The sequence below is a fragment of the Penicillium macrosclerotiorum genome, assembly GCF_028827735.1.
Source record: "Penicillium macrosclerotiorum strain IBT 26536 chromosome Unknown utg000001l_segment0_segment0, whole genome shotgun sequence".
Lineage (NCBI taxonomy): Eukaryota > Fungi > Ascomycota > Eurotiomycetes > Eurotiales > Aspergillaceae > Penicillium > Penicillium macrosclerotiorum.
In genome coordinates, this window is record NW_026643081.1 from 1,135,622 (window position 1) to 1,161,644 (window position 26,023).

The 26,023-nt window shown below is 48.9% G+C and overlaps 12 protein-coding genes across 12 annotated transcripts; 3 read left to right on the forward strand and 9 right to left on the reverse strand.

Moving 5' to 3' along the window:
* Positions 1–108: 108 nt before the first annotated feature.
* On the reverse strand, positions 109–864 carry N7462_000377 (uncharacterized protein; the record flags this gene model as incomplete). Its single annotated transcript, XM_057072103.1, has 2 exons — positions 109–334; positions 728–864. 2 exons carry the CDS (start codon positions 862–864, stop codon positions 109–111), a joined length of 363 nt encoding a protein of 120 aa, XP_056938633.1.
* A 1,402-nt stretch (positions 865–2,266) lies between these two features.
* On the reverse strand, positions 2,267–2,584 carry N7462_000378 (uncharacterized protein; the record flags this gene model as incomplete). Its single annotated transcript, XM_057072104.1, has 2 exons — positions 2,267–2,435; positions 2,460–2,584. 2 exons carry the CDS (start codon positions 2,582–2,584, stop codon positions 2,267–2,269), a joined length of 294 nt encoding a protein of 97 aa, XP_056938634.1.
* A 2,274-nt stretch (positions 2,585–4,858) lies between these two features.
* N7462_000379 (arrestin C-terminal domain-containing protein) lies at positions 4,859–6,230 on the reverse strand (the record flags this gene model as incomplete). The annotated part of the gene is made up of 5 exons (XM_057072105.1): positions 4,859–5,056; positions 5,116–5,556; positions 5,625–5,934; positions 5,989–6,129; positions 6,196–6,230. 5 exons carry the CDS (start codon positions 6,228–6,230, stop codon positions 4,859–4,861), a joined length of 1,125 nt encoding a protein of 374 aa, XP_056938635.1.
* A 450-nt stretch (positions 6,231–6,680) lies between these two features.
* Positions 6,681–8,757, forward strand: N7462_000380 (uncharacterized protein; the record flags this gene model as incomplete). Its single annotated transcript, XM_057072106.1, has 3 exons — positions 6,681–6,770; positions 6,834–8,013; positions 8,075–8,757. The coding sequence occupies 3 exons, from the start codon at positions 6,681–6,683 to the stop codon at positions 8,755–8,757; spliced, it is 1,953 nt and encodes a 650-aa protein (XP_056938636.1).
* Positions 8,758–9,139: 382 nt separating this feature from the next.
* Positions 9,140–10,063, reverse strand: N7462_000381 (Ribosomal protein S5 domain 2-type fold subgroup; the record flags this gene model as incomplete). Its single annotated transcript, XM_057072107.1, has 1 exon — positions 9,140–10,063. The coding sequence occupies one exon, from the start codon at positions 10,061–10,063 to the stop codon at positions 9,140–9,142; it is 924 nt and encodes a 307-aa protein (XP_056938637.1).
* Positions 10,064–10,253: 190 nt separating this feature from the next.
* N7462_000382 (4-diphosphocytidyl-2C-methyl-D-erythritol synthase) lies at positions 10,254–11,474 on the forward strand (the record flags this gene model as incomplete). The annotated part of the gene is made up of 1 exon (XM_057072108.1): positions 10,254–11,474. One exon carries the CDS (start codon positions 10,254–10,256, stop codon positions 11,472–11,474), a length of 1,221 nt encoding a protein of 406 aa, XP_056938638.1.
* A 499-nt stretch (positions 11,475–11,973) lies between these two features.
* N7462_000383 (uncharacterized protein) lies at positions 11,974–13,590 on the forward strand (the record flags this gene model as incomplete). Its single annotated transcript, XM_057072109.1, has 1 exon — positions 11,974–13,590. One exon carries the CDS (start codon positions 11,974–11,976, stop codon positions 13,588–13,590), a length of 1,617 nt encoding a protein of 538 aa, XP_056938639.1.
* A 135-nt stretch (positions 13,591–13,725) lies between these two features.
* Positions 13,726–14,597, reverse strand: N7462_000384 (potassium transporter; the record flags this gene model as incomplete). The annotated part of the gene is made up of 3 exons (XM_057072110.1): positions 13,726–14,179; positions 14,210–14,225; positions 14,501–14,597. 3 exons carry the CDS (start codon positions 14,595–14,597, stop codon positions 13,726–13,728), a joined length of 567 nt encoding a protein of 188 aa, XP_056938640.1.
* Positions 14,598–14,948: 351 nt separating this feature from the next.
* On the reverse strand, positions 14,949–15,958 carry N7462_000385 (uncharacterized protein; the record flags this gene model as incomplete). The annotated part of the gene is made up of 2 exons (XM_057072111.1): positions 14,949–15,722; positions 15,788–15,958. The coding sequence occupies 2 exons, from the start codon at positions 15,956–15,958 to the stop codon at positions 14,949–14,951; spliced, it is 945 nt and encodes a 314-aa protein (XP_056938641.1).
* Positions 15,959–17,084: 1,126 nt separating this feature from the next.
* Positions 17,085–18,123, reverse strand: N7462_000386 (DUF1996 domain-containing protein; the record flags this gene model as incomplete). The annotated part of the gene is made up of 2 exons (XM_057072112.1): positions 17,085–17,815; positions 17,886–18,123. 2 exons carry the CDS (start codon positions 18,121–18,123, stop codon positions 17,085–17,087), a joined length of 969 nt encoding a protein of 322 aa, XP_056938642.1.
* Positions 18,124–20,364: 2,241 nt separating this feature from the next.
* On the reverse strand, positions 20,365–20,811 carry N7462_000387 (uncharacterized protein; the record flags this gene model as incomplete). Its single annotated transcript, XM_057072113.1, has 1 exon — positions 20,365–20,811. One exon carries the CDS (start codon positions 20,809–20,811, stop codon positions 20,365–20,367), a length of 447 nt encoding a protein of 148 aa, XP_056938643.1.
* Positions 20,812–21,649: 838 nt separating this feature from the next.
* N7462_000388 (uncharacterized protein) lies at positions 21,650–24,430 on the reverse strand (the record flags this gene model as incomplete). Its single annotated transcript, XM_057072114.1, has 2 exons — positions 21,650–23,767; positions 23,837–24,430. 2 exons carry the CDS (start codon positions 24,428–24,430, stop codon positions 21,650–21,652), a joined length of 2,712 nt encoding a protein of 903 aa, XP_056938644.1.
* Positions 24,431–26,023: the final 1,593 nt, after the last annotated feature.

A 26,023-nucleotide genomic window follows, 5' to 3' on the forward strand; every position in this document is an offset into this window, starting at 1 on the left:
AATGGTCAATCTATCAAGAAACAACACCACACAAGCAGTCAGTTCACTGTCGCAAAGAGTTCCGTGCTTATCATGGGAGTCGGGTTTGGGATAAGTTGATTTCGAGGTTCAGATAAGGTGCTCGTCGGGATTCTGATGACCAGTGGCCACCATGATCCATTCATGCAAATATTCCGATACCTCGCATATTGGGAAGGACTTGTCGACACGAGTAGGGAAGAGGGAGAATTCCTCTGGCGTCTGAAGGATCTCGCGCTTCGCAAATCTCATGCGACAATCAGGGAATCGGGTGACATACATCAACGGCAAGCCAGTCGCGCGCTTTCGTAAAGTGCTGTACACAAAAAGGGGTGGAGAAGGCGAGAGAGAGAGAGAGAGCGTGTTGTAGAGGTTTTCCAAAAATGAGTGTGCTAGAGAGAACGAATCCCTCTGGTCGGATGGGAAAACTCGAGGAGACTGAGGCTGGGGAAGAGAAGGAGAAGAGAAGGAGAGTCAAGACCCCAGGGGCAAAGAAAGAGGGGGGGGGGAAGGCAGTGTATGTACCGCTGTACGAGTCAATACCGAGGACAGGCAACGAGGCCCCACTGCTGCAGGCTGCACGGGAGAAAAGGGGGTGCAGGACGGTACGGTACCGTATGTGGCAGCGTGCCCTGTGAGCCTGTGGATGCGCAGTATCACATCAGAACCTCAATACGAGGGTAATTTACCGCTGTGCTGTCTGTCTCACCAGCTGCTGCTGCCAGCGCCTACGTGGATTGTACAGTCCGCCGTATCCCCGTACGGAGCACGAAGTACGCAGCGCCTGTCGCCAACACTGGTGGAGTTGCGCTCCAAAGCCTCGACTGCTCCAAAGTGCCTTGGCATGGACTTGTTCTGATGGCCCGCTCTATTCCATATGTCCATAGATCCGCGTGGGTCATCATTTTCTTTCTTCTCTCTCTTTTTTTTTTTCTCTTTATTTTTTTCTGTTTACTTGAAGACTTGGCCTAACGAAATGACCATGCGCCAGGGGCGAGCCAATCAGCCGGGGGAATTGACCTGGAGCCAAGGGACTGGGCGCCCGGGGCCAGTCAGGCACACCAATCACCGCGCGGCCGACCGGTCGCAAAAATGCCGTATCCATGGGTACCAACCCGGTATGCTGCCGCCCCTGATTGGCACAGAAAAAAATTGCAAGGGAACGGGAAATTGGCCTCGGGGAAGTTATTGAACCTAACGCTTTGCCCACGCTGCCCACTGGTCTGCCCGCCCTCCCCACTACGGAGTACAGAGTACAGAGGTACAAAGTCCCGAGTACAGAGTATTCCAGAGTCCTCGCCTCAAGACTCTGACGTGGAAGAGATATGAATATGAGATGACATGTAGTAGAGAATCCTGCCCAGTATAGACCCTACCGACATCTATAGGTGGATCCTGTGTATGGTACGAGAGACACAAAAGACAGACGAGTTGTATATGCGAACATTCGGAGTAGATCTTGCATGATGTTGGTGCCAAGGGGCCGTTGTAATCTCTTCCCCTGGTGCTCCGCAAGGTTAATCCTGCACTCGTGATGATCTCACGCCAGGGGGGGGGAGGAACTCGAAGTCCCATCTGTCCCATCCGCGCTGGAGACGCGGCCTGCTCGACCGAGTCAAAAGGTCCACCGTGATCGCCCCCCTTGGTAGGCAAGTCCCGACCTCCCTCGACGCGCCGACCTCCGTACGCTACGGTCGGTCTTACTTCTCCTGTCACTATCAGACTAATCACAGTGGTCGGGAAGGAGGGGAGGAGCAGAGGAGGAGAGGAGGAGAGGAGGAGAGGAGGAGAGGAGGAGAGGAGGAGAGGGAGGAACAGGTACTTCCTCGAATCTCGTATACTTACGCATACCCATCCCCGGCCGTGGCTTTTGATTTCCCTCCCTCTATCGTGACAGGCAGTTCTAAAGGTGGGGGGGAGCGCTTCCTCCCTTCACAATCATTCTGGTAACTTGATGGTAACTAGTTTGGGAAACGAAGCCGGATCCCAACAGTGGCATGAATTGATATCCTCGAAAATACAACGGTTTGTTGACAACCTATCCGTTGGACTGTACGACTGCGCGCCAATGACTGGCCCACTCGGATGACGACGTCCAACAGCTGATTTAATTAAACCAGTTCTCCAGACCTCCTGCGAGTCGTTCGGTTGGGCGCGCTTGGGTCCGTGAGAAGGGGGTCGCCCACCACCCACCCCTCTCCTCAAACCAGGAAGATAAGGATCTTCCTGGGAGATCTTCTTCGAAAAATCAAGAGCTAGACGGAGTTGCACCCTTCGAGATGCCCATCAGCGTTACCGTGCCTGATGGGCCGTCGTCGATCCCCGCAGTAATTTCAATCGACCGCGTCATAGCCTCCTTTCGGTCCTCCTTTCCATCGCCTTCTCTCTCGGGCCGCGTCGATTCCCACCAGTGGGCGCTAGAGGTCAAGGTTGTAACTTACAATCTGTACAAATGTAGAGTATCAAGTGTATCAAGTGTATCAAGCGTTACATAGGCATTTGGTGCGCTAGTCGGGGAGAAATCAAACGCCCAACCAGGCGGTCGTCGCCTTGGGGAGGCTTGCATGGACTGCCGGGGTATGTCAGATTGACACACACTCGCAACTTCCGTCCCGTGGACCGCGTTCAAAATGCACGTAGTACCCCGTAAACTATAGGGATGATTTTCCCAAATGAGGCTGACTCGTGTCAGCCCTAAGATTGCAGTCGCCCATTGTCCTCTTCCGTACTCCGGCCTCCGCGCCCATCCGCCGTTCCAAAATTGAGTCCAAAAGAGGTGATGCCTGATTTCTCTGGGTCCTGGATCTAAACAACCATAGCCGATACCCGAAGGCAGGATCGATCCAAAACAACCCGGCTGCCTATCGCCCAGTCTCCAGTTGTGCTCCGTCAACCCATTGCTCAACTCCCCAGGCACAACCTAGGACTGTTCTGGATGTAGAGCGGGGGGGCTTACTACTCATAGTGTGGGCATGATGTGTACGGAGGACAGAGACAGAGTCCGGAGCGCTGGAGTATCAACAGACAACGACGTCCATACTCTGTGGATTAATCGGTTCGGAGGCGTCCCACCCCCTGAACCACAACGCCCGACCGAACACCTCGGGGGTCCTCCCTCTCCGGGGCCGTGGGGAATGTTTGCTTGCGTGGCGCTCTCGACTAGCGAGGGGGTTGACGCATCTCCATCTCCTATCATCGCTGGGCACGGGAGGGGCCCAAAGACATAGGCTTGGCCGGTGGCTTGATGGGGGGGGGCCACAAGTAGTTCCTATCTGCCCACCATATCGGATTCGGACTCGCGAATGGGGCCGAGCCACATTTACTCGATAGAGCTTGTAGTGGCATGTGTTTAGTACGAAATGGCAACATTTTCAGATCTCGATAGTTCCTTCTGTCACGACCGTGGTGGTACAGACGCGTTTGCTCCCCGCGGCCCTTCCGGCGTGGACGGGGCCTGCAAGAAGGAAGGGGAAAAAAAAGAAAAAGAAAAAAAGAAAAACAAGAAAAAAAAAGTAAAAACAAACGACAGTCCTTGCAGACGCTCCGGCACAAAATATACCCTTTGCTACTGCATGGGCACGAGCTGTTTCTAGTCTCACTCCGAGCTCGCCCTGGCTACTCTCGCTTGCTATTGGCCGGGTCTGGCCAAAGAAGGACTCAAGACTCAACCAGCCGGCGACAGCGCCGAGAGCTCTAATTATAGCAAAGTAGCCCAGCTAGCCCACAGGGTGAACTCGATTGCAGTCGCTCGTGCACGACTGGCTGCTTAAGGAAACCCCAGGTCGAGTATGGCTGCTGCTTTTTTTAAAGGGTTTGAAACAATCCCAGACGGTGGCGGTGAGCTTGGACTAGTTGTAAGATATCTGAAACGCTTCCGGTGTCCGGATTCCGGCCGGGCGGGGAGCGAGGGGATTCGTGGGCGATCTGAACCGCCTGGGGTATCAGGAGGAGCAATTCTGTTCGGGCCCAGGTTCAACCCTGCCTGATTACTCCATAGATTGAGCTGGAAGAGATATTGATATGGTATGGTACACCTTTTCAATTTTTATCTCGGGAGGGGTATACGTATTGAGCGAATATGGAACACATTTGGTAGAAATTGGTGGGGGGGATAGAATGGAGATGCGTACTATGTGTACACAACCAGAATATATATATTTTGGGACGTTGACGTCGCGCACCCGAAATCCAACAACCACATCGAAGAGAAATGTATATACACCACCATAGATTCTGTGCAGACAAGCACGACAACCTTGTTTCCAGTCTGATTTTCTCTCTCGTAGACTAATCGATGGTAAATTTAATATAATCTTACAGCCAGGAAAGGTCCACTGTTCGAGGGAGTAGCGAGTAGCATAGCGCGACTTTACGCCGCAAATGAACAAAATCTGCTCTATTGTACTTCAGGCTAGATATCCTTTATGAATTATCCCTGAGGAGATCTCAATACACTTGTTGTGTTATTGACTATAAAATGACAGATCGTAAGAATTGAGTTGCTTCCTGCACGGGATTCGATGACGGAGATGGCGCCAGAGGCAATCAAGGGATGAGGTCCTTAGATGGAGATCAATTTCATGATAGAGAGGCCTGATAAGCCCCAACGGATGCCCCAAATTGCTTTATTAGGCTTCTTGTTAATTTTCCTCCAGTGTATCCCAGACACAACCACAAAGACCCCAGAACATATCAGCAATGAGAACACTATCGTCTGGGCGTGGGCTATTAAGTAATGAATACACGCGAATGACCAAGTCCTTCGTAGAAAAAAAAGCAAATAGAAACTGCACACAACATCTGGAAGCTGAATCAAAGGCAAAATGTAAATAGAAAATCATTATTGCGCAATCATAAAAACGGTCTGAGGGTCGGATGAATGGTCTGGTATCCTGCAATCGCCAAGATGATCTCCATACAAGGGTGGGGTCATTGTTTTGTCATCTTGAGGCTCTCGCAGGTCACGCTGGTACACATCACCATTCTCCAGTATATTTTGAGGCGACATGTAGATATTAAACGGGATACACCCGATGATCTGCGCCAAAATAATGATAAGAACCTTGTAGAGAAACGAGGTAATGGACAAGAGCCTACCTTGGGTATTCGACCGTCGGTATCTTGCATCTCAATTATAATTTTCAAGGAATGGGATACTTTGATCTCATCTAAGTCGACCCGCTGAGTGCAGGCTTTCAGATCTTGGGGCAAATGAACCGATTTTGTGGTGGACCATTCCACATCGGAGATGTCTGATTCTGTGGTGACATAGTCCTCCACGCCGTAGACCTCCCTAAAGATAATGTGGTTGCGCTTCGCGCGAAAGAAAGCAGAGTTGTATCTGATAGAGTCGGCTGCGCTGGGCGTGATCCGGAGAATATGCTGCTCTTCAACCTCTATTGTTATAGTCTTGAGCGTAATGCTTTTGCTTAACGGGACAAACCAGAGGTTGACCGGAAAGATCGAGCCAAAAGGGATGTCTCGATTGGGGATTGAAATGTTATAGTGGACTCTTCCCTCCCAGTAATTGTCAATAGACTGACATAATTGTATGCGTTAGTTGGATCCCCGTGGCTCTGACCAAATACAAACTTGTAGCAACTTACCACTGGTGATAGCCCCCATAGATCATCCATGAATTGAGAAGGTGTGTAATATATTTGGAGAGGAGTTGTGATCACCGAATCGCCTCCAAACTGCCGTGTGATGACGCCGCATACCTCGTAAGCATGGTATTGATGGCCGGGTCCCATAAGACTCTCTCCCATGCCTCTTTCTAAACAGAATTCAAAAGGAAACTCATATTTTCCTGCAGACAGCTGGAACGATCCGCTTTTCTTTGAGGTGGCTAGGACCTGCGTCTGTTCAAAGGTGAGTGCACCCTGGAAAGATTTTGAAAAGTACTCTTGGCATGGTCTGGCACAGTTAGATTCTGATGGTATCATAGATTGGATGGTAGCTTGTACCTACATCTTCAATATGCCTTTCAATTTAACATGTATCTTCTGAATCGAGACATTTTGGGGAAGATAAAGACTGAGTTTCCCTGTTACCGTAGTGCTTGCCTCGCCGGGTCGAGTGGCCGGGAGGAAGATGCACGGACGATCCAGCCTGTTTGATCATAGTTTCACTAATTAGCTTTCTAGGAAGATCAGTCTTGGACCATCAGGGTCGTACCTGAGATCGGAATATACTCTCCGCCTTGTGAACATCTTTGGGTCTTGCAGATAGGTTCCAGCCAGAAAAAAGACGAAGAAATCGGACAGTGAGATGATTCATATCTTCTAGTCTGTGAAATCTTCCCAGGATATATCCCTAATTGGAATATCCCCGAAGCAATTGAAGCAATCGAAGCGGCCGTGAAGATAGGGCTGGTGAGCCGCCCTTGATTAAGAAATGTCGACCCGACCCAAAAAGGCAGGCCTTACCGGAAACCGTCCCAATAAGGAAAGTCAACCGCTCTTCTTTCCACTGAGCGCGTCACCGCCCGTGAATTGCTTGAAGTATTGCCCGATTGATTGGTTGGCGCTTGTCTGTAAGTGGAAGCGCCGCTCGATTTTTACCCTTTTCACTTCGATGAGATCGCCGCCACTTTGCTTCCTGGACGCAATGAAAATCCGTTGGAGATAAATCGGGCCGCTCTCTTGCGCCTAGAAACCTGAATGGAGCTGACGTTCCATGTTGGTCTGGATGAAGGAGGCTTGAAGCGAAAGCGTCCGCAAGGTGCTTGTGAGAGCTGCCGCCGCCGAAAGGTATGCGCCAGCCGCATAATAACCTGTACCCCGCGAGGATGTCAGCTCACTGTTTAAATTCAGAAAAAATGCCATCATGGGGAAGGCGGGCCGGGATCTGTATCTCCAGTATCCCTTCCGCGGGCTCGGAAGTTCATAGCCTATGCTCCATCCCAGGGGGATCGCTCATTGATATCATCTTCGCCTTCCTCGCCGCCAGATCCTGGCAACGAGGTGACTGGCGATGAGAAATCAAGCAGTGCTAAATGGCCGAGTCGATTCCCACCGAAAGATAGAAGTGGAGGCATAAGCTCTGTTCCTGACGATGCTCCGGCTAGCCGTTTTCTCGGGAACTTGAACCCCCTCGCATTTTTGGCATCGGATGAGCGAGCAAGACTACTACCGGGCCATGCGGACCGGAATGGTGTCGGTATGTGGCTGGATCGGGAAAATGAAATCCTTCAGCAGGAGGGAGAGGTCTATCACAGCTTGCCGGCCCTCCGTCATGGGCCGCCGAAGATCAAGGCTGTTTTGCCTACCAAACAAAGTCAGAGGGCGCTGATAGATGTATACTTCCAACGTCTGAACCCGGTCCTTCCACTTGTGAACGAGGATCATTTTCGTGCGCATCTTGATCAAGGCACGGTCTCACCATATCTGCTACAAGCTATTTGCTTGGCAGCCTCCAAAGATCATCGTGCTACACCCTTGTTGCGCATGGCGACTCAGTCCACCCCGCTGTCATTTCAGTCATTCAGCAAACTTCTATATGATGACCTCACCCACTCCATTGCACTAAAATATGAAAAGAATAAAGTTAGACTGATCCAAATATTGTCTCTGCTGTCGCTGCATGTATCCGACTCTGAGAGCAGCGAAATGGCACCCTTATATCTCGGCCAAGCTGTTCATCACGCACACACTCTTGGCTTGCATTTAGGAAAGCACACGGCCAACATGGAAGACAAAACGCTTACGATGCTATTTTGGTGCCTGTGGAGCCTGGATCGATGGAATGCCGCCATTAACGGAAGACCCCTTGCTATTAATGATCTTGATATGGGCCAGGATCTCGCCTCAATGATGCCGCTCTTTGATAAACCCTTCCGCGTCTGGATGTGCGTTTCTTCTGCGTTGGGGAAAGCCTTGGAACTGTACCGACCAGCTCGAGATCTCACTGGCAATAGCGACAACTTTGATATTCCCACGTTTGAGGCAATCCTTGACCAATGCAATGGCTGGGACTTGCCATTGGATCAGATATGTATGTGAAGTTCAAAAATTGGAAGTCTGTGTTGATGGGTTTATTGACAAAATAACTCCAGTGACCTTCGAGCTAGCGTATCACGCAGTTGCGCTGATAGCATCCCGGCTCCTGGATCTCACCACTTTCCCCCGCTCACAAACAACCAATCTCAACCGAGACTTATCAGTATACCGTATTTCTGTTTTGAGTACGATGTCCGACATGAGCCAATTCATCCCGCTACCCATTGTGGCCTACGCCATTTCCCTGGGGTTCTCCCTGTCTTACAAAACCCTGAAAGCAAGCCAATTGCTCAGCAGGCAATATGTCGTAAAACAGCACCTGCAGACATTCTACGACTGCCTCAAAATCCTAAGTCCGAAGTGGTTCTCCGCACAGGTTATGGTGCGGCTTGGACTGCGGGCGCTGGATCGTATCCAGCGTGTCACCGAGAAAGACCCTCAGATCCAGACAGAGGCGGCCATGACGAGCAGAGATTCTCCAATACCCCGACTACCTCCGATGTCGCATTCAGTGCGGATGGCGGAGACATCAAATACGCCAGGTCATGATGAGAGAATTTTTGAGGCTGGTGAAGGGCCCAGCGTTGGCGATGACTTGCCGGCCCTACCTCCAAACCCTGAATCCTATGATTTTACTGGTGTTGGAGCCGCGGATTTCTACTACTCAGCCATGGATCCAATGTTTGCGGACATTGATAATTTCTTGGGTGATTTTTTGAACTTTAATTTGCCAGACTAAACCCCTTGCCCCAGGGCAATGCTATAATGAGAACTACGGTTCTTGCCATATACCGTGAGCGCTGACAACTGTGTCTTTGGCTTATCAGTCTCGAGATCCAATTGCATATACAGAACATAATGATGGAACATATTGATGTAAATACAAGGATATAGACCTCATGAAATCAAAAGGCTATAGCGTTCTCAAGCACTGAGTCTGCGTAAGCTTCAGAGGAATATTGCCTAGATTTCAAAAGTTACTCGGATAGATGAAAAGCAATCAGATAAAAAAAGGAACTCAAGTGCTTGGTTGGAGGATGATCAATCTCGACAAATGGAATTGCCTCGCTAGTTAGGCAAGACCCTGCGTAACATGCTCTGCAAAAAAATACTTCTCTGTGCTATTTACTAGCAACGGTAACACCCGCTACTGGCCCTGAGACTGCAATGACTTCTCTGAATACTTTCTCTTTCTGTAGACCTGCCATTAATTCTTTCGCATGGCTTTCGTCCCTTGCCAGAAAGGCACATGTTGACCCCGATCCACTCATGATACTTCCGAGTGCCCCAGCCGACCTTCCTGCTTCCAATGCGGTTGCAATATCGGGAAGGAGCTCTTTGGAGGGCAACTCAAGATCATTCGCAAGATCTGTCACTGATTGCTCCGGAGGAAAGGTCCAAGCAGTCTCAATACACTTCTGCCGCCGGAGCGAATAGGCTTCCTCGTTGTTTGAGAACCGTGCCAATATTTCATCATACTTTTCAAACACAGCCTTGGTTGATAGGCCTCGGAAGGGAACGCCTAACACCCAGTGCCAGGTATGCTGGCTGGGCTCCAAGGTCCTCAGCGGCTGTTTATGTCCGAGACCCAGGGCCATCATGCCTTGAACGAAGAAGGGCACATCCTCACCCAGTTGTGCGCCCATCGCCATAAGCTCTTCGGCACTCAGACATAAACCCCATAGAATATTGCACCCTACCAGGGCCGCTGCCGCATCGGCACTACCACCACCAAGTCCAGCTTCGGTGGGTATGGATTTGGCCAGCTGGAAATGTAACCGCGGCGCAATCTCGGCCCGGCCCGCAAGCATATGTGCTGCTTTAATGACCAGGTTCCGTGCGTCGGCTGGTATTCGGTCTCGATCGATCCCGGTCACCTCGATCGTGGGGCCTTGGGGGTCGTGTGAGATTGTGAGGGTATCATAGAGGGAGATGGCCTGATAGACCAAGGTGATATCGTGATACCCATCGGGTCGAAGGGGTCCTACGCGGAGCTGGGGGTTGATTTTCGCCGGAACCCGCAAGGAGAGTTGAGAGGGAGGCATCATCGTCCTCGATTGCGAATCAGAAAGATTCGCGAGTTCCATCTGTCGCAAGCAAGGAGCGCGTCAGGATCGGGAAGGAGGCCACGCGCGCAGATCGTCTGCATCGCGGGGCCCGCCATTGCCGCCATCGGACCAGGGTATATCTTTTCCGATCCACTGCCACGACGGATGTGGTTTGACATCTCCAACCATGCCTGCACCCCACGCCAACTTGACCGTAGGGATTGTGATTCCTGCAGCCGGACGAGGCACGCGGGCCGGCCAAGGATGCCAGAAAGCATACCGGCGCATCGCGGGCGATACAGTGATCAACCGCGTCCTTAAGCTGTTCCGGTCCTGGAACACGAGTTGTCCGATCGTGGTCGTCCACCATGTCGATGATATCGCTTTGGTCGACGCTTCGATCGATCGCGACAGCCAAATCTATACAACACTGGGTGGGGATGAGCGGCAAGCCTCGGTCCTGGAGGGCCTGCGCCTGCTGGCTTCCCTGGACAACCGGCCCTCGCATGTGTTCATCCATGACGCAGCCCGTCCCTTTGCGTCGCATGATTTACTGGATAGCGTCCTGGGTTCTTTACTGAAAGAGCCCTCGGTCGGGGTCATTCCAGCCATTGCAGTCGCAGATACGTTGAAGAAAACCGATGCAAATGGTCTCATCACGGCGACCGTTTCTCGAGAGGGTCTCTTTAGGGCACAAACGCCTCAAGCGTTCGAGCTCCAAACGATTCTGGATCTACACATAAGGGCTGTGACCTCGGGTTCAATCTACACCGACGACGCATCACTCCTGGAAGAAAACGGACTGCCCGTTCGAATCATCACCGGAGAGTCCCAAAACACAAAATTGACCTACAGCGAAGACTTCGAAGAAGCAGAGCGATTGCTACGGGCCAAGGGACCATCCGTATCTTTCTTACCGGACGTGCGGGTTGGTCATGGCTACGACACCCATCGACTGGGGCCGGGCGAAGAGATCATCCTCTGTGGCGTGAAAATTCCTCACAATGCCTCGCTTCTTGGGCACTCGGATGCCGATGTTGGTCTACATGCCCTGACCAATGCGTTCCTGGCCACCATCGGAGCCAGCGACATCGGCAGTCATTTTTCGCCATCGGACCCCCAATGGAAAGGAGCCTCATCCGATCAATTTCTACGCCACGCGGCCAAGCTCGTCAGGGAAGCAGGCGGCACTATCACGCATTGTGACGTGAGCTTTGTGTGTGAAAAGCCGCGGATCAGCGTCCACCGAGATGCGATGCGTGACTCGGTGGCCAGCATCGTCGGACTAGATCGGAGTCGCGTGTCCGTCAAAGCGGGAACCAACGAGAAAAATGGATTTGTGGGACGCGAGGAAGGCATTGTCGCTCTTGCGACTGCTACGGCGGTATTCCCAATCAACACTTTCTGACTCGCATGAATGATACTGGACCAATTGGCATATGGTATGCGGGCCGGCAACCGATAATCCCAGCTACAGATGCAAAGATTAAATTCAAATCGTTGATGCTCTCGCCCAGTCCTTCTCCATCATTATTCACCTCCCATCAGAGTTGACGAAAGCCCCAGTGGTCCTGGAAAACTAAGATTCAATTCTTCATAGGCTTAGAGTGCCCCCACTGGGATTCGATCACTGCCTATTTCAGAAAGGGCGGTGTAAACAAGTGGTTAAGAACGAAAGAAAAGTAACCCGATCATCTGGAGATGAACCCCTCATGCGTGCTAAGCTCGATTGAGCCGATCGTGCGGGTTTCTATGCCGTATTGTTGTTGTCATCGAGGAGGGGTTCAGCTGAGATCCGGTGGAGACGTGGGAAGCGAGCACGCGACAGCCCGATCGCGCCAAATAATCGACTGGGAGATGCTTAACGAAGAAATATACTACTTCCTTCCCTGGATGCAGGTTTCCTGATGCGGATCTGTGTTTTCCAATCTTGCTTTGAGGAGCTTCAGGCTTCGGTGGGAGATGCCCAAGAGCTGTGTATGAACCCGGGCCCCTTCACGACGCAACACGTTGTGTCCCACAAGACGATTCTCAAAAGCTCAGCCAAGGAACAAATTGATGAGGCAATCCAGGAAGGCCATGACTTCTACCTGAACTTTATGTGGGGGACACATGATGATTCCCTCGCCGGCGTGGATGCGATTCGATACTTCGAGTCCTTCAATCTTCCCTCTGCGGGGGTCCAAAGCTCCGAAAGAGAACAGTCTAAATGGGACTTTTTCGCTGAAGCAAAGCGCGCCGGAAGTCCTCTTGTGCCTGGCACCGAGAAATTTCCGTTATTCGTGAAGCCCGCGTCTAGTTACGGGAGCATGTTCATTGATGAGTATTCGTTGTGTCATAACGAGACTGAATTGACCCGTTGCATTGAGCGATTGAATCGATCGATGCGCCCGGTACGGATTCAGCGAGCGCAAGCACTGGCCTGCCCAGACCCAGAGAAATACGCGGATGCCCGCGAAGCCGAAGGGCGGGATAGTACAGATATTGTTGTCCAAGAATTCATCGACGGGGAGGAGTACTCTGTAGTGGTGATTGCTATGGGAGAAAGCCCATTTCCACTGATTCCGCAACGCGCCAAGTACAAAAAGGGGTCTGGCGATGCACGATTCTTGACTTTGGATCTGAAATTCGACGCAGAGTCTGGCTATGAACTTCTTTCCAAAAGGGAAGATCCAGACCTTTACAAACATCTGCAGGAGACGGCAATCGAAGCCTTTACCACAAAGAAGATGTATACCAACTGCATGGGTTGTGACGTTGATATGCGGATAGGCAGGGATGGCAGGGCCTATGTGATTGAAGTTGATCCCCTCCCTGTGTTTTTCTACCCCACAGGATCTCAGCTCGAGGACACGGACGTCAAGTATGGATTCCCTGGCGGATATAGAGCGGTCGTGAACACTTATATCACAAACTACTTCCTCAAGAGCCCCGGTCCTCGGGGAACCTATTGGGCCAAATTGACTACGTTGTTTGACGAAAGTGCCCCATCAGAGCAACTCTCAAGCGAAATAACCACCCTGGGACCTTACACTGGCACCGCGATTGATCTTGGGTGTGGGACTGGACTAGTGGGTCGTCTTCTGCATGAGAATCCAGGGAACCAGATGACTCACCTCATTGGTGTCGACATATCAAACAAAATGTTGGATATCTGTCACCAAGGGGGCCGATATAGCGAACTGCTCCATGACAGAATGGAGAAGTTCCTTGGGCAACGCACTGAAATGGTTGACCATATTTTCAGCCTTTTAGCACTGGACTTCCTCTCCGTCGAAGAATTAGACTTTGTGCTCGCACGTTGCTTTCAGCTCAGCAGAAATTCTATCACACTAATGATTCAGGATTACGAGAAGACCTTAACAAATGCGACTGGGCCACCTAAGACCTTTGAGGGTTACTGCGAAGACCATGCTGAGAGGATCAAAACATTCCAGATTCCTCCAGGTTGGCAGCTTCAAACCTCGTCTGCAGGACATTTATGTCGAGAGCGCCACCGAATGTTTTACTTCGTTCGAGATTAAATGTGTCAAAGAGAATAAAATAGACTTTTTTTTCCTGTGGAGAATTCTACATTGAAAACTTTCTTAATTTTCTTCCCTTTCTATTCTATTCTAGTTCTTTTTTTTCGATTATTTTCCGAGAGCTATCAAATCGCTCTAGGACTCACGCGAACATGTTAGTTTGTCGGTAAATATGGGCAGACTGCGATGTCGTCCTCGTAACGAGACTGCAATAAGCAAAATTTTGCTAATAGAGTGCCACTCGCCACAAAATGAATAGTTTCTGCCAGGAAACCCAATACTCATGCCCACACAGCTATATGCGGACACAATCTCGAAAATAATATTGAAAGTGGAGAATTCCACAGGATGCGAATTATAGTGAGTGGACTCGACGATTGTGATGACAAGGACGGCAAGTGAAAGCCACCATATATCGTGGTTGAACTGAGAGCGAATTTGGTTGTAGATGAAGTATCCGCGGACAAGTATTGGGCTCTTTGAGCCGCGAAATGAATATGAGGAGTCGCAGCTGTTAACTTCTATGCAAGAATGCATATCGGGTTGCTTGCAGACTGCAACTGTTTTGCTACTTGGAATAAGTATGCTCCTTCATCTAACTGGACGGGGAAAAAGGTACCTAATAGCAGTTGACACTGGAAAAGCAGAAAGATACTTGAGTAGAAATAGTTAGTTACCAATATGACCCTGCCAATGCACTAGGATCCTACCATCATCAAAACTAAAGAAAGTTCTATTAGAACTCCATGCTTTCAGAACATTTCATTAGAACACTCACGGTATAAGATGAGCAGCCCTTGTGGCAATTTCTCAAACGTTACGACGGAGAATCCGCCGCCACGAACAGCTTTGGCACCCAATTAGACTCATTCCAAAAGTTTTTCAAAGTGGAGAGCCTGTCAAGACATACCTAAAGCCTGAAAAAGCCCGTCTAGAGCTCGAAACTTGATTGGGAGATCCTTGATCTCTTGGTCTTTGATAGAAGCAAGCTCAAACCCTCCCCACATGATTCCGTTCAGAACCAGTACTGTTCCGAACAAAAACCATGTGTGCAATTTTGAATACAATGAAGGGCATACCTATCTGTGAGGTTAATCGCATTATCTTGAATGCAGCTTAGAGATAGCTTACTCTCTGGGGATGGGCGAGAGAAAAATCAAGAGTCTGTCGCCAAGACTTCCAGTTTGGTTTGTTGGGTAGAATTTTTCTCATAGTCCATATCTGAAGTCGCAGCAAGCAAGGAAACAGCGTGTTTCCTGCTAGAATTAGGAGGCCAGAGGATAGAAGTAAAAATGGCCTGCCCATATCAATTAATACAAAATGTGTCGTTGTCATGATTATTCAACAGATCAAATAACTCACTCTCGTTGAAACGGTATCATGTTGGCATCGATCAAGGACATCCCATTGTTGGAGAATGCAGAAGTAGCTAGAAAAGCACCAGTCCAGAAAAGGCCGAGCCCACTTCTGTGCGAAAAATCTGGATGATAGAATTTAAACCACAGCCCGAGACCGATGATCCCCAGAAAAAGAAGGGTCAAAAAGTAGAAAATGACGATTGTCGACACCAGAAGGATTGCCTGATATTCTATATTCGTTGCTTCGTCCCAGCTTATTGATCGGTCCAAGTTGGAGGTAATTTTTCTTCGTTGCCAAATTCTCTTCAACCTGGAAACCACGCGAATTGTTCCCGCATTCACTCTACGGCAGATGCCTTTTTTGACGCAAAGAAGTGTGGTGGGAGCCGTCGGTTCATTATGATTTTTGTTATTTAAGCCGTTGACGAAAACAAGACCCTGTCTGTTTTTGGAGAAACCAAGGTCTGGAGGTGATGAAATAGTCGTAGATAATTCCGTTACTTCAACCTTAGTACTGATCTTCGGCAACGCTAAGCATAGAACGGACGGAGCTTTGTGTGTATCTTGGCGAAGCTGCTTTATCTGTATCTGGGTTGTTGACTTTTCATATGCGCCTTGTTTCTGTTGTTTCTGAGTTGAGCCACATCGATGGGCAGAACGAATAGACCGGGCATGAAAGAAGGAGACGAATGCGAGGATAGGAATGGCGTGGCCAAAAATTAAAAGTGTAAACAGTATTCCTTGCTGAAGAAGATTTAGTGTGGATAAGTCAAGCTGTGAAACGTGTGATTATTAGCGATTGTTGAGATCTCGATGGGCCGGTGATCTTTACTTGCCACGTTCAATCCTGTTCCTGTCATGGCACTGAAAGTCATGAATAACGCGTCAACATAGCGGAGATCATGGATCTGCGTCGATGCTGTGTAGAATATGACACTGCCGATCGCAGGCAAGATTATAAAATATGCAAAGTGCAAGACGACGAAATTCAATCCCAAAAGAGCAGCCATGATTGGCATACTCAGCTGGGTGCTGTCGTAATCATTATAGAGCCGGGGTATTCTATTTGATTTATGGGCTATGAAGGAATTAAATTTAGCAAGCAAATGTATCCCCTCTGTCTGGGCAATAATCATTCGGCTGCATTTGAATAGTAAGGGGTCACTTTTCTGTACGGAATGTTGGCGTACATTCTCTTAGCTTGACAGGCTTTCTTTACATCTCTTATCGCACGTTCCACAGAGGAATCATGAGGCCCATAAACACCACGCGCTGGTTCTAGGCTGAATCGATTTTCTATCTCCTGATGGTATCAAGAATAAAGGCTTAGCGTGCATTCTAAGGGACGACCCGCCGGATTCCGCCGATGCAAGGCTCAAATATGTAGACTCGGATAACTCGGACATTTGCACACATCCATACAAACCGAGCCAATGTGCACGAAGAGAAAAAAGCCCTTTTCACTGGTAAACTCAAGATCTTGATGACCTGATAGCCTTTCATTGGAAAGGAAATGGGCCTGGCCATTCTGAGAATCAGAAGACATGACATCATTGAACGAGTCACTAATTTTAGATAGATTGTTCAGGCTCCTTGCTCCATGAAAATCATGTGTTGTAACATTAATTCTATTTCAAAAGCAAGCCTCTCTGCTTCGCCCCTATCAGAGGAGGGCCATGCACTTTGAAAGGTGAAATTTAAGTCATGGAAACAAGGACATCAACTCCGGGAGCTCTCTTAATGTAGCCGAAGAATCCAAGAATGTTTGATCATTTTAATATACAATATTTAAGGTCATGACTAAAAATTTTGAGTTTCAGACAGTTGACGATAAAAAGCCCCAATTCTCCACTGCATGAGAGTTGCGAAACCAGCAAGGACAAGTAATCAAAAGATTGCTTCAACCGGGCACACTGCTTCACCCATGTGACATTATGTAGGTGTATACTTTTACATGGCAAATTTCAATCCAGCTTTTTGGTTCACTGCAAGTCGCTCTTTGTGGTAATTTTCTCAGCTGATCCTCTCGGCAAAAATGGTTGGATGTTTCACAACCATTTTCCTTGGTTTATCATTATCAGTTCAATCTTGAACGCCATCTGCATGACACCATCAGCATCCCACAAAATGATACAATCAAGTCCAGTGACGATGTCTGGCCAGATGTCTTTTCGTTGTGGAGCTGCTCTTCATCATGAGCAGACTCTGTTTATAGTCGCTTGTGCCATGAGTAGGGTCACGGTCATGTGCGTTTTCCGCGCCACATACTGAGCCCGCATTATAGGCCCCCAGAGGACCATTAATTGGGAAAAATCCAGCTGTACCATTTACCATGTTTTCAGCGGCTTCTGGTAACCAGCCGTTGATCACATCACCATGTGAACAATAGGACGGCCCGCAAGAAGGTTGAAGGGGTGGCTTTCCTTCCCAGCCATCAGGAAGCAGCTCACGAAGGTCATAACGAATCGATAATCGAAGCTGTGGAATGCGATACATGCCCTTTGGGCAGCGGTTCTTGCCGTAGGACGGATACCAGTTAGGATTCTCGTTATAGGCGGACTCAAGGGTCTTCGGGTTGACGCAGTCATGGAAAAGGAGCAAGGTCTGCAAGTGCGTTCCGCAGGTCTTCAGCGGAAAAGCAGCAGCATCCTCATCCTCTCCCTTGGACTCTCCTTCGCAGAACCACTGAATCCCCGCATTAGATTCCACATCACTCTGCGACCGTGCTGATGAGTTGCCAGCAACGTCTGTAAAGTTTTGTGGAATTGCAATTTCGGCGTATTGTAGATTTTCATAATAAGCACTGAAACGCATGGGATTAATTGGCGTGTAATTGCCGTTTTCAACAAGATAGAGTGTGGGGACCCCTGATTCAAATATGGTTAGTTGAAACCAATCTCAAATGATCGCAAAATATTCACAAAACTTGATACGCACAATATGTTGAGAAGTCATTAGGGTTATCGGTACTTGAACAACCCTTCTGCAGCTCTGCAGATGTCGTTGTATTTACAGTAACGGCATCTGACCCAAAGAAACTGTGCATATGACTAGTATACTGCCCAGGCAACACGATAGGATCGATATTCTTGAACATAAACAGATCGGTATTGGTAACAGTGTAGGCTTCGGAAAGGCCATTTAGCCATATGGACCAAAGAATGAATGGCCACATTGCTAGACTAGATCTGCAGAGGCCGTAACAGGTAGAATCAAGGTCAAAAAAGAAAGAGAAAGAACGCGGCGATTGGGATATAAATAGTAGAAGCATAAGACATTTAGGCTAGTGCGTGGAAGCAAGGCTAAATCTTTCTCAATTTCGGTTAACGGGATCGTTTGTTTTACTTTAAGATCTCACAAGGATGTTCAAATGGGATGATCATCTATTGACTGTTTTCTGTGGATCAGATGTCACCAGCACCTGTTTCACCATGGTTCTTGACATCGGCTAAGCGCCGTCCCTGGTTGACTTTTCTTGATCTGCCGAGAGAGATTCGGTAACAAAATGCTCAGCAATTTAAGGAGGATTTGGGGTCGTTGTTCGTTGTCGTCTCACCCAAGCATCAGTCTGAGGGTTATTTTATAACATCGTGAAAACTATAGATTGTTTAATTTTACTTCAATTCTCATCTGTGCTGACGATCACGAGATACAACAGAAGCCGAAATGTGAACCCAGCGGAAAGTCGTATAGACTTGTAAAGACGGGATCCAATGGATTGCGACGCTCAATGTGATGATTTCTACGGGGGCCACGAGAGATGATCCAAAGATAGAGAGGGAGGGCGCGCTCCTTAAAAAACGTCGTATCTTGTTCAGTCTCTTCCCCTCTTTACCTTCTTTTGGGGGCCAAATAACCTGATGGCCTCAATTTGCAACAACTTTGGAAGCACATTATCCCACCTGCTACTTTTAAACTCTCGTAAAAAATGGAGTGTCGCCCTGATGGCGCGCCGGACGTCTCTGATCCTCTGCAAACTATCGAAATAAACAGGAATGTGATCGACGCAAGGCAAGCCATATTGTCAACGAAGAGTCGGACACCACTCTCAGAAACGCAAACTTCAAACCCGAGCCAAAACCGCAGCTATAGATCAAAGTATTTTATTTGGATGAATAATCAAAATCATCTATCCAATTAGGAACGGCGCGAAAATTTAACGGAAATCAGGGTAAGTGTGGTATTGGGATTGAACGTTCGATTTTTGGAATGAAAATCGCATTGGAGAACATAGAGATTGAAATCCGTGGGAGCTTTGCTGTAAATGTATAAAAGGCCAGTCGGAGAAGAATACAGAACCGAAATCTATGCTTTCTCTCTTCCTTTAAAGCATCCACTTCTATTTAAAATCTGGTGAGCTCAACAGAAAGAAAACCAGGACGACAAAGCACATATCTATGCCAAATACCTGTTTTCCAATGATTTTTAGCGACCCAGTGATATAATTTGCAAATGAAATACTGTTCAATAGTTCGATAGCAGATAAAATACGACTAAAGCCCTCTATCAGCTGCCATAAAAGCTCATGAGCTTCTTGAAATCGTCGTCACATAAAAGTTGAGTCGCGGTGAGTCGGTCTTGGGGGTTATATACAAAACCCTTGCGCATAATACTATCAAATAGTTGTAGCTCTGCTCTCGACACTTTCTTCCGACGTGATTCGCAAATGAACTTGATTCTTTCTTCCCGTTTTTGGATCTCTCTTTTTCCGTGGCATCTGAAATTCTTTGATCATACCACTCATCACGTCGATATTTGGAAAAAAAAAAAAACTGGAGTTCTTCCACTCGATTGGTAGTGGACCGAAATATTTTATCATAGCAGAAACCACGCCTTTCCCTGGCTCACACTCGAAAAAAGGGGAACCCAAGTAGAGTTGTGTGAACAATACCATAAAACTCCACATATCACAAGCCGGGCTTGGCTTTTGGTAATGAAGACGTTCCGGGGAGCAAAACCTTTCGGGCGGAATTCCTTTAGGGGTGCGGACTGGGAAATCTGCGTCGCTGGCCTTTATCGAAAGACCAAAATTACCGAGGAAGAAATCATCTGTCCAGAACTCGTGCGGAATCTTTATAGGCGTAACACGCTCTCCTTTTCTTGAGAGATAGGAATACGGTATTTCTTTCCTCAGAGGCGGACTGACCGCTTTATACATCTCGACCCGATTTCGAGGTAGATCACGTACACCACGCATACAGTTACGATTATTTACATCTACAGCCTCGGTCAGGCGATACGACTAAATAATAGAGGATCAGGGATGTCTTAACTAACCACGATGGATAATCTGTGCTCGGTGCAGCTGCTGAAGACCAAGTAACACATGCTTAGCAGCACGCATTCTTGTTTTCATAGGGAGAGTATGAATTGAATACTCATCTAAGCATGGCCCCATTAAGCGGAAAACTAGTGCCTAGTGTCTCCCATCTGGAGTGAGAGGAAAAGATTCGAGGAGAGTCATAAGATAAGAGGTATCCTGCACTGTGCTCTTCACAAGATTCTGAATCGCGATCTCGGTATTATTCGAGCCTATAGGAGCAGCAGCAGTGGCCTTTAGTGCCACTTGTTTCTGTTCCATATTGACGGCGAGCCATACTGTGGAGAAGCCACCAAACTCGATCTTATGCTCGATTACGTATCGGCCGCCCAGTATATTTCCCAGGCAAATAGGAAAATACTTGGAGGTTAGTTTATTGCTTTCGGGATCGTACCTTTCTCCAGGCTCAGCAGACTCATCGATATCCATCTCGTTATCCGAATTTATCGTCAAGTAGCCAAAATTATCATCAGGGAAATCGATTGGGTCCGCCTGCGGCTGCCTGACAGGCAGGGTTGTCTTCGTTGAGCTCCTTGCAGGCATTCTAGAGGATATATCGATACTAGAGATTTCTGATACAAGCCATTCATGCATGAGGCAAATGAGGGTGCAAATGAGGGTTGAAATGGTAACCGTCGAAGGTGTATGGGCGTGATTACTCAGCCTGGTGCCGCAGCCTAAGGCTCCGCCCATCTGCGAGTACAGGGTGATGGCAGCCTCGCAGAACTGTGACCATCGATCCAAGAAGGGCAGTTGGTGCAATAATTGGACAAACCATTATTATACTAAGCGTTTGTTGGGCCCCCTGCTTTCCAGCATCCTATCCAGGGAAGTGTTGGTTGGGCTGTGGCCGAGCTTTTAGTATCTAGTGTTGGACCAACAATGGTGATTTTATGGTCTACTGTCGTATTCACGAGCGGGTTGAACACATCGAAATACTGCAAAACCTTCTCCGGGGCTATGTTTGATGATCTAAGGGGAAGGGCATTAGTAAGGAAGTTGGCAAGGAAACTGCTGCCGAATCTGGAATCTACAAGTTATTGATTGACTGATTCATTGCAAGTTTGCTCCACGATTCCGCGGCCTACCTACCATGCCACCGCGAAAATGGTGTGACATGTGCTCATGGCTCGTTGTCATAAGCACTGTAATACCAGGGTCTCTTTTTATGCGCTACGTCCCGAACCATCCAATAAACATCATTGAAATTTAGTTACATACGCAAGAATCTATCAACGTGATGAGCCTCCATCTGAAGGGCACAAGGATGAATTAAAGCTGGCATCAAAGCAGGGAACAAGGTAAAGGGGAAATGAGAGAGAAAAAAATTAAAGCGTCTGAATTATCTATAATATAACATGATCTATTTGTGAAAACCGAATCATGAATTGCGCTCTCCGCTTGTTGACTCTTCTGCAGCTCTCGAAGCGTTGGATGACGAGCGAGTAAGGAAAATGGTATCTGTCTGGGGGTACACTGCGGCGGAATCGTCCTCGGCGCTCACGCTGCCTCGCGAAACTTGGTTGAAGGAGTTTGAGGTTTCGTAGGTTGTTTGGTAGGAGGTTCCTTGGTTCTGCGAGTAAGCCCCATTGAAGGTGCTGGAATCGTTGGTCGCAATGGTCGGGAGGGTAGGAGGCTGGGCTTCGATGCTGGCCATATCTTCCTCTGTGTACGGAACGTGAGTTCCCGCCTTGCGGTGGCCGGTCGAAAGCACACGAGAGATAGATCCACTAGTTGCACCATCCTCTCGGATAGTCAGCTGTTGGCTCTGACTTGAGCTGGTGTTGTTGGTTGGCGTGCGATAGAGCGCGTCGTCGCGGGCGGGATCGAAGACGGGCGGGCGTGCGTTGAGCTTTTCCATCATGGCGACTTCGCTCTCTTGAGTGGCGACCCGTCTCTGTATCACTTCAGAAGACGGCTGGCTTGTGGCAAAGCCCGAGCTCGTGGCCGTGTCAGGGGAAAGAGAGGTTTGGGCCGTGAGTTGAGCAGCGGCGGCCGCAGCAGCAGTAGCCGGGTTTGGCTTGAGGTCGAAAGTCGGCTCTGGCTCACGCTTGTCCTGATCCGAGTCGTCATCACCCTCTTTCTCCTCACGAAGGGTGCCAGGAGCTCTGATCTTGAGCTTGCGCATGGCAAGGATCAAGGCACACATGAACTTGGAGCGTCGGGTGGCCCGAACCACCTCGTTGGCCCAGTTCGACTTATGGCGAATATCGACCCGGATCTGGACCTTGTCAAGCGAATCGCCCACTCCGAGGACCTCGATATTGATGTCCGGCTGGAAATCGCGACAGTTCTCCTTGTCCCGAACGAAGAGCTCCATCTCCTCGCGCAGAGCCTCGATTTCGGCAAATGAGGTGTCGAATGCCACATTGACCGTGAGCTTCTCATGCATCGCATTGGCTCGCGTGAAGTTGTCGACCCAAAGACTGTTCAGGATGTTGTTCGGCACCTGCGTGAGGCGGTGGTCATTCACGTTGCGGAAAACCGTGTAGAGCAGGGAGATCCGCTCGACGATATACGGTTTGTCGCTCACATCCACGCGGTCTCCAATGTCGAAAGGATGCTTGACAAATAAGAACACACAGGAGCCAAGAACTTCGGCCGCAGTGGTTGAAAATGCAAAACTGACAGAGAGGAGCGCCGATGCAGCACTGGTGATGATGGTATGGAGACCACTTGTCACGAAAGAAATGAAGGCCAGAACTCCCAGGACCGAGGCACCAACCATCAAGAGACCATCCAGAACACGAATCGCTTGATCGACATCATGCATGCTGTGATTGAGGGCCTTGCGTGTACGACCAAATTCGGAAATCGTGAGAATCATCTCCTCCAAACTCACATCTCCATTTCCATCCTGATCTAAAATCTGGAAGCATTCCGCAGCTTCCTCTTGGTGTGCTGGACCTAGAACCTCGGCGATATCCTCGAGATATAACGAATCGCGCCCTTCGACCACAAAGGACAGCCAGATCCGACGAGCCAACGCAGCCGCGCACCGTTTGCGCTCCAGCGCCTGAATCACGATAGAATGGGTGGAGTTCGGGTTGAACACCTGCTTTCCCGTGAGTTCCGCAGCGACGTTGCCAAAGGCAGAAGTTACTTTGTCACCAATACGGCCGACATTGCGGCCGACGTTCTGTCCGACATTTTGAACCATACGCAGCGGCGTGTTGGAGCTTCGCTTGGTGGTCTTGGTCGTTACTTGGCTAAAAAGGGAGTCGAAAATCATCTGATCCTCCTCACGAAACTCGCGGCAATACATGGGGAATATTTTGCGCGATGCATCAAAGAGAAGGCTCACCAAGCGTACATTACGCTTCGACTGTTGAATCTTCGCATCAAACTGCTTGCGGTGATAACTGATCGAAATCAGCTGCACGATAGCTTTTTCAGCCATATAGATGAGACTGCACACAAGCAGACCGAACAAAATATTCTTGATACTGCTTTCCCAGCTAGTGACCGCACTATTGTTTCCAGCGCCATACCGCATGATCTGTACGCTACCAATTAGCTTCCCTTCTTTTGCGTCTAGCGCGGAGAGCAGGTCTTTTCAGCAACATACAGGCAGAAATGTGACAAGAGCAATAACATTCCATAGTGTCAAAGTCAAGGGCGTTTCCAGGGCCCGCAATATCAGCGCATACTTGCGAGTGCCCGAACTGACAAAGCCGCAGAGTGTCTGGAAGACATACGGAACGAAGTGGGCAAATACTTTGCACACCCACAAACTGACCCAAAGCACTTCAATCCAGGCAAAGAACCAGTAGATGTGGACGCCGCCAATCTTTGCTTGTGGCGCCGCGGTGGCACCCACGATAATGGGAATCGCAATCAGAGAGCCGATGGGAACCACGTAGATGAAATACCGAGTCACGATTGAGAATTCGAAGAAGGCCTGGTAGAAGCGACCGACGCGGGTGATAGTCCCATCCAAAGGCGATTGGGAATCCTTGTAATTACTCGCAAAGCCGGTGTTGGTGCGACGACGGCCGGCCAGGCCCTTGGCAGCCGGGTCATCTTTCTCGTTGGCGGGCGATGGGCTGCTCGACGCCCATCCCTCGGCGCTACTTTGGGTCTGACTCGGCTGGTTTTGTAGCGGGATTTCAATCGTCACGTCGTTTGGGTTGGTCACCCCGTAGTTAGCATTGTGAGGCATGTCGAGCCGCGGGGGCAATTGCATGCAGCAATTGTAGAATCCTCACCCTGAGGAACGGACAGTGGTCGGGCTTATCTTTAAAAAGGGTTCAACCAACAACCGAATCAGATCGTTATAGTCTCTACGGGGGTCTCCATCGGCCACAGCTGGTTTGCTGGATCGATTCGCCATAGTGGAGTCGCGCGCGAACAGTTTTTTGAGTAGAGGGGACTAGGGCTCACTCTTGGCGCCTCTCATGTTTCTGCTTCTCCGCCTTTACGCGTCAGCTCGCCGTCACAAGTGGAGACTTGATCGATAGTAGTTGAGACCGGTTCAAACCAAATAGGAAGACTTTCACGCCGCGCGGCGGCGGCCCACTTGCGGCGTGCAAGGCTTATGTTTCTAGCATCTCATTGTTTGGAGATCTATTTCCTGTGGCAATCCAGCGGGACTCATGGTCCCTATGCTATACCGTTTTGGCTGGAAGACTAGCCCTCTTCGCATCTCCCCGAATCCACTTACGTTACGGTGCCTGAGGCCCCTGGTGCGCCACCATCAGCCCTGGCCGCCAAATATCCACAGATGTAGTTCCATCCAGCACCGCACAGGCACCGAAAATGATCCCCCAATACGGTCCCTGAATCCTGAATCGCACAATCCAATTCTTGGGCGGTTCCCGATTTCGGGGAATCCAAGTTGTATTTAGGCTACCGCCACCGAAAGTTTTTTTTCCGTTCGAGTGGAGAAATCCCAGCTTGGGTCGGGATGTTAGGGTTGCTGATTGGTTGATATGGCGGAGATTGCGCGGAGATCGTCTCGTGCCTTCGTGGTGAATGTTCGCCGTACAGATTTCATCATTTATGTCCCGGGATAATCCTCTTGGTGTTTTTGCTTTCCTTCGAAAGGATTTCTTATTTTATTATTGAGATGAATCTAGAATGGATAAATAGCCTCAAATAAGCAGCAAAGCAAAATAGATTGACGGAGTGGCTTCTGAACGATATCTACACGTAGAAGTGCTAACATGCTCAACAAAAATGTAGTGAAACTGGGGGTTTCTATTTATGCATCCTGTTTGGCATTTGTATGGCAGGGAACTGTACATCCAGTGACCGAGATCGGCACTTTCCAATGATGATCTCCCGAGTTGACACCACAGGGGCGGCCCTCATTTCTTCTGATCAGGAGTGTTGATACGATGGATTATTTGGTCGCAGTATACGTAATTATCGTTAAATCATTTCTTTACTTGCTTTGCAAAAGCAGGGGCAGCACAATACTCAACTCACGGCCCAATGAAATCGAAAGGGACAAGATTGAGGGGGCAAAAGCTTAGTCGGCAATTAATAATATGTACTTTCACGAAAGCTTGATTTTAGTTCAGTACTAAAGATGCTCATTATTTGATGTCTAGACATGTAAGTAGTGATTGTGCAGTTAGTAATATTTCATTGTGTATTCTGAAATTTTAAAAAAAGCCTATTAAGCGCGGTGGAGAAGTCTGCCGTCCAAGATAAGCAGAGTAAGTAAATGGTGATCAAGGTCAACAAGTATTCCTTCTTTAAGAATCTGAATCTGAATCTGAATCTTTAGATAACTGTCCTGGATTTACCC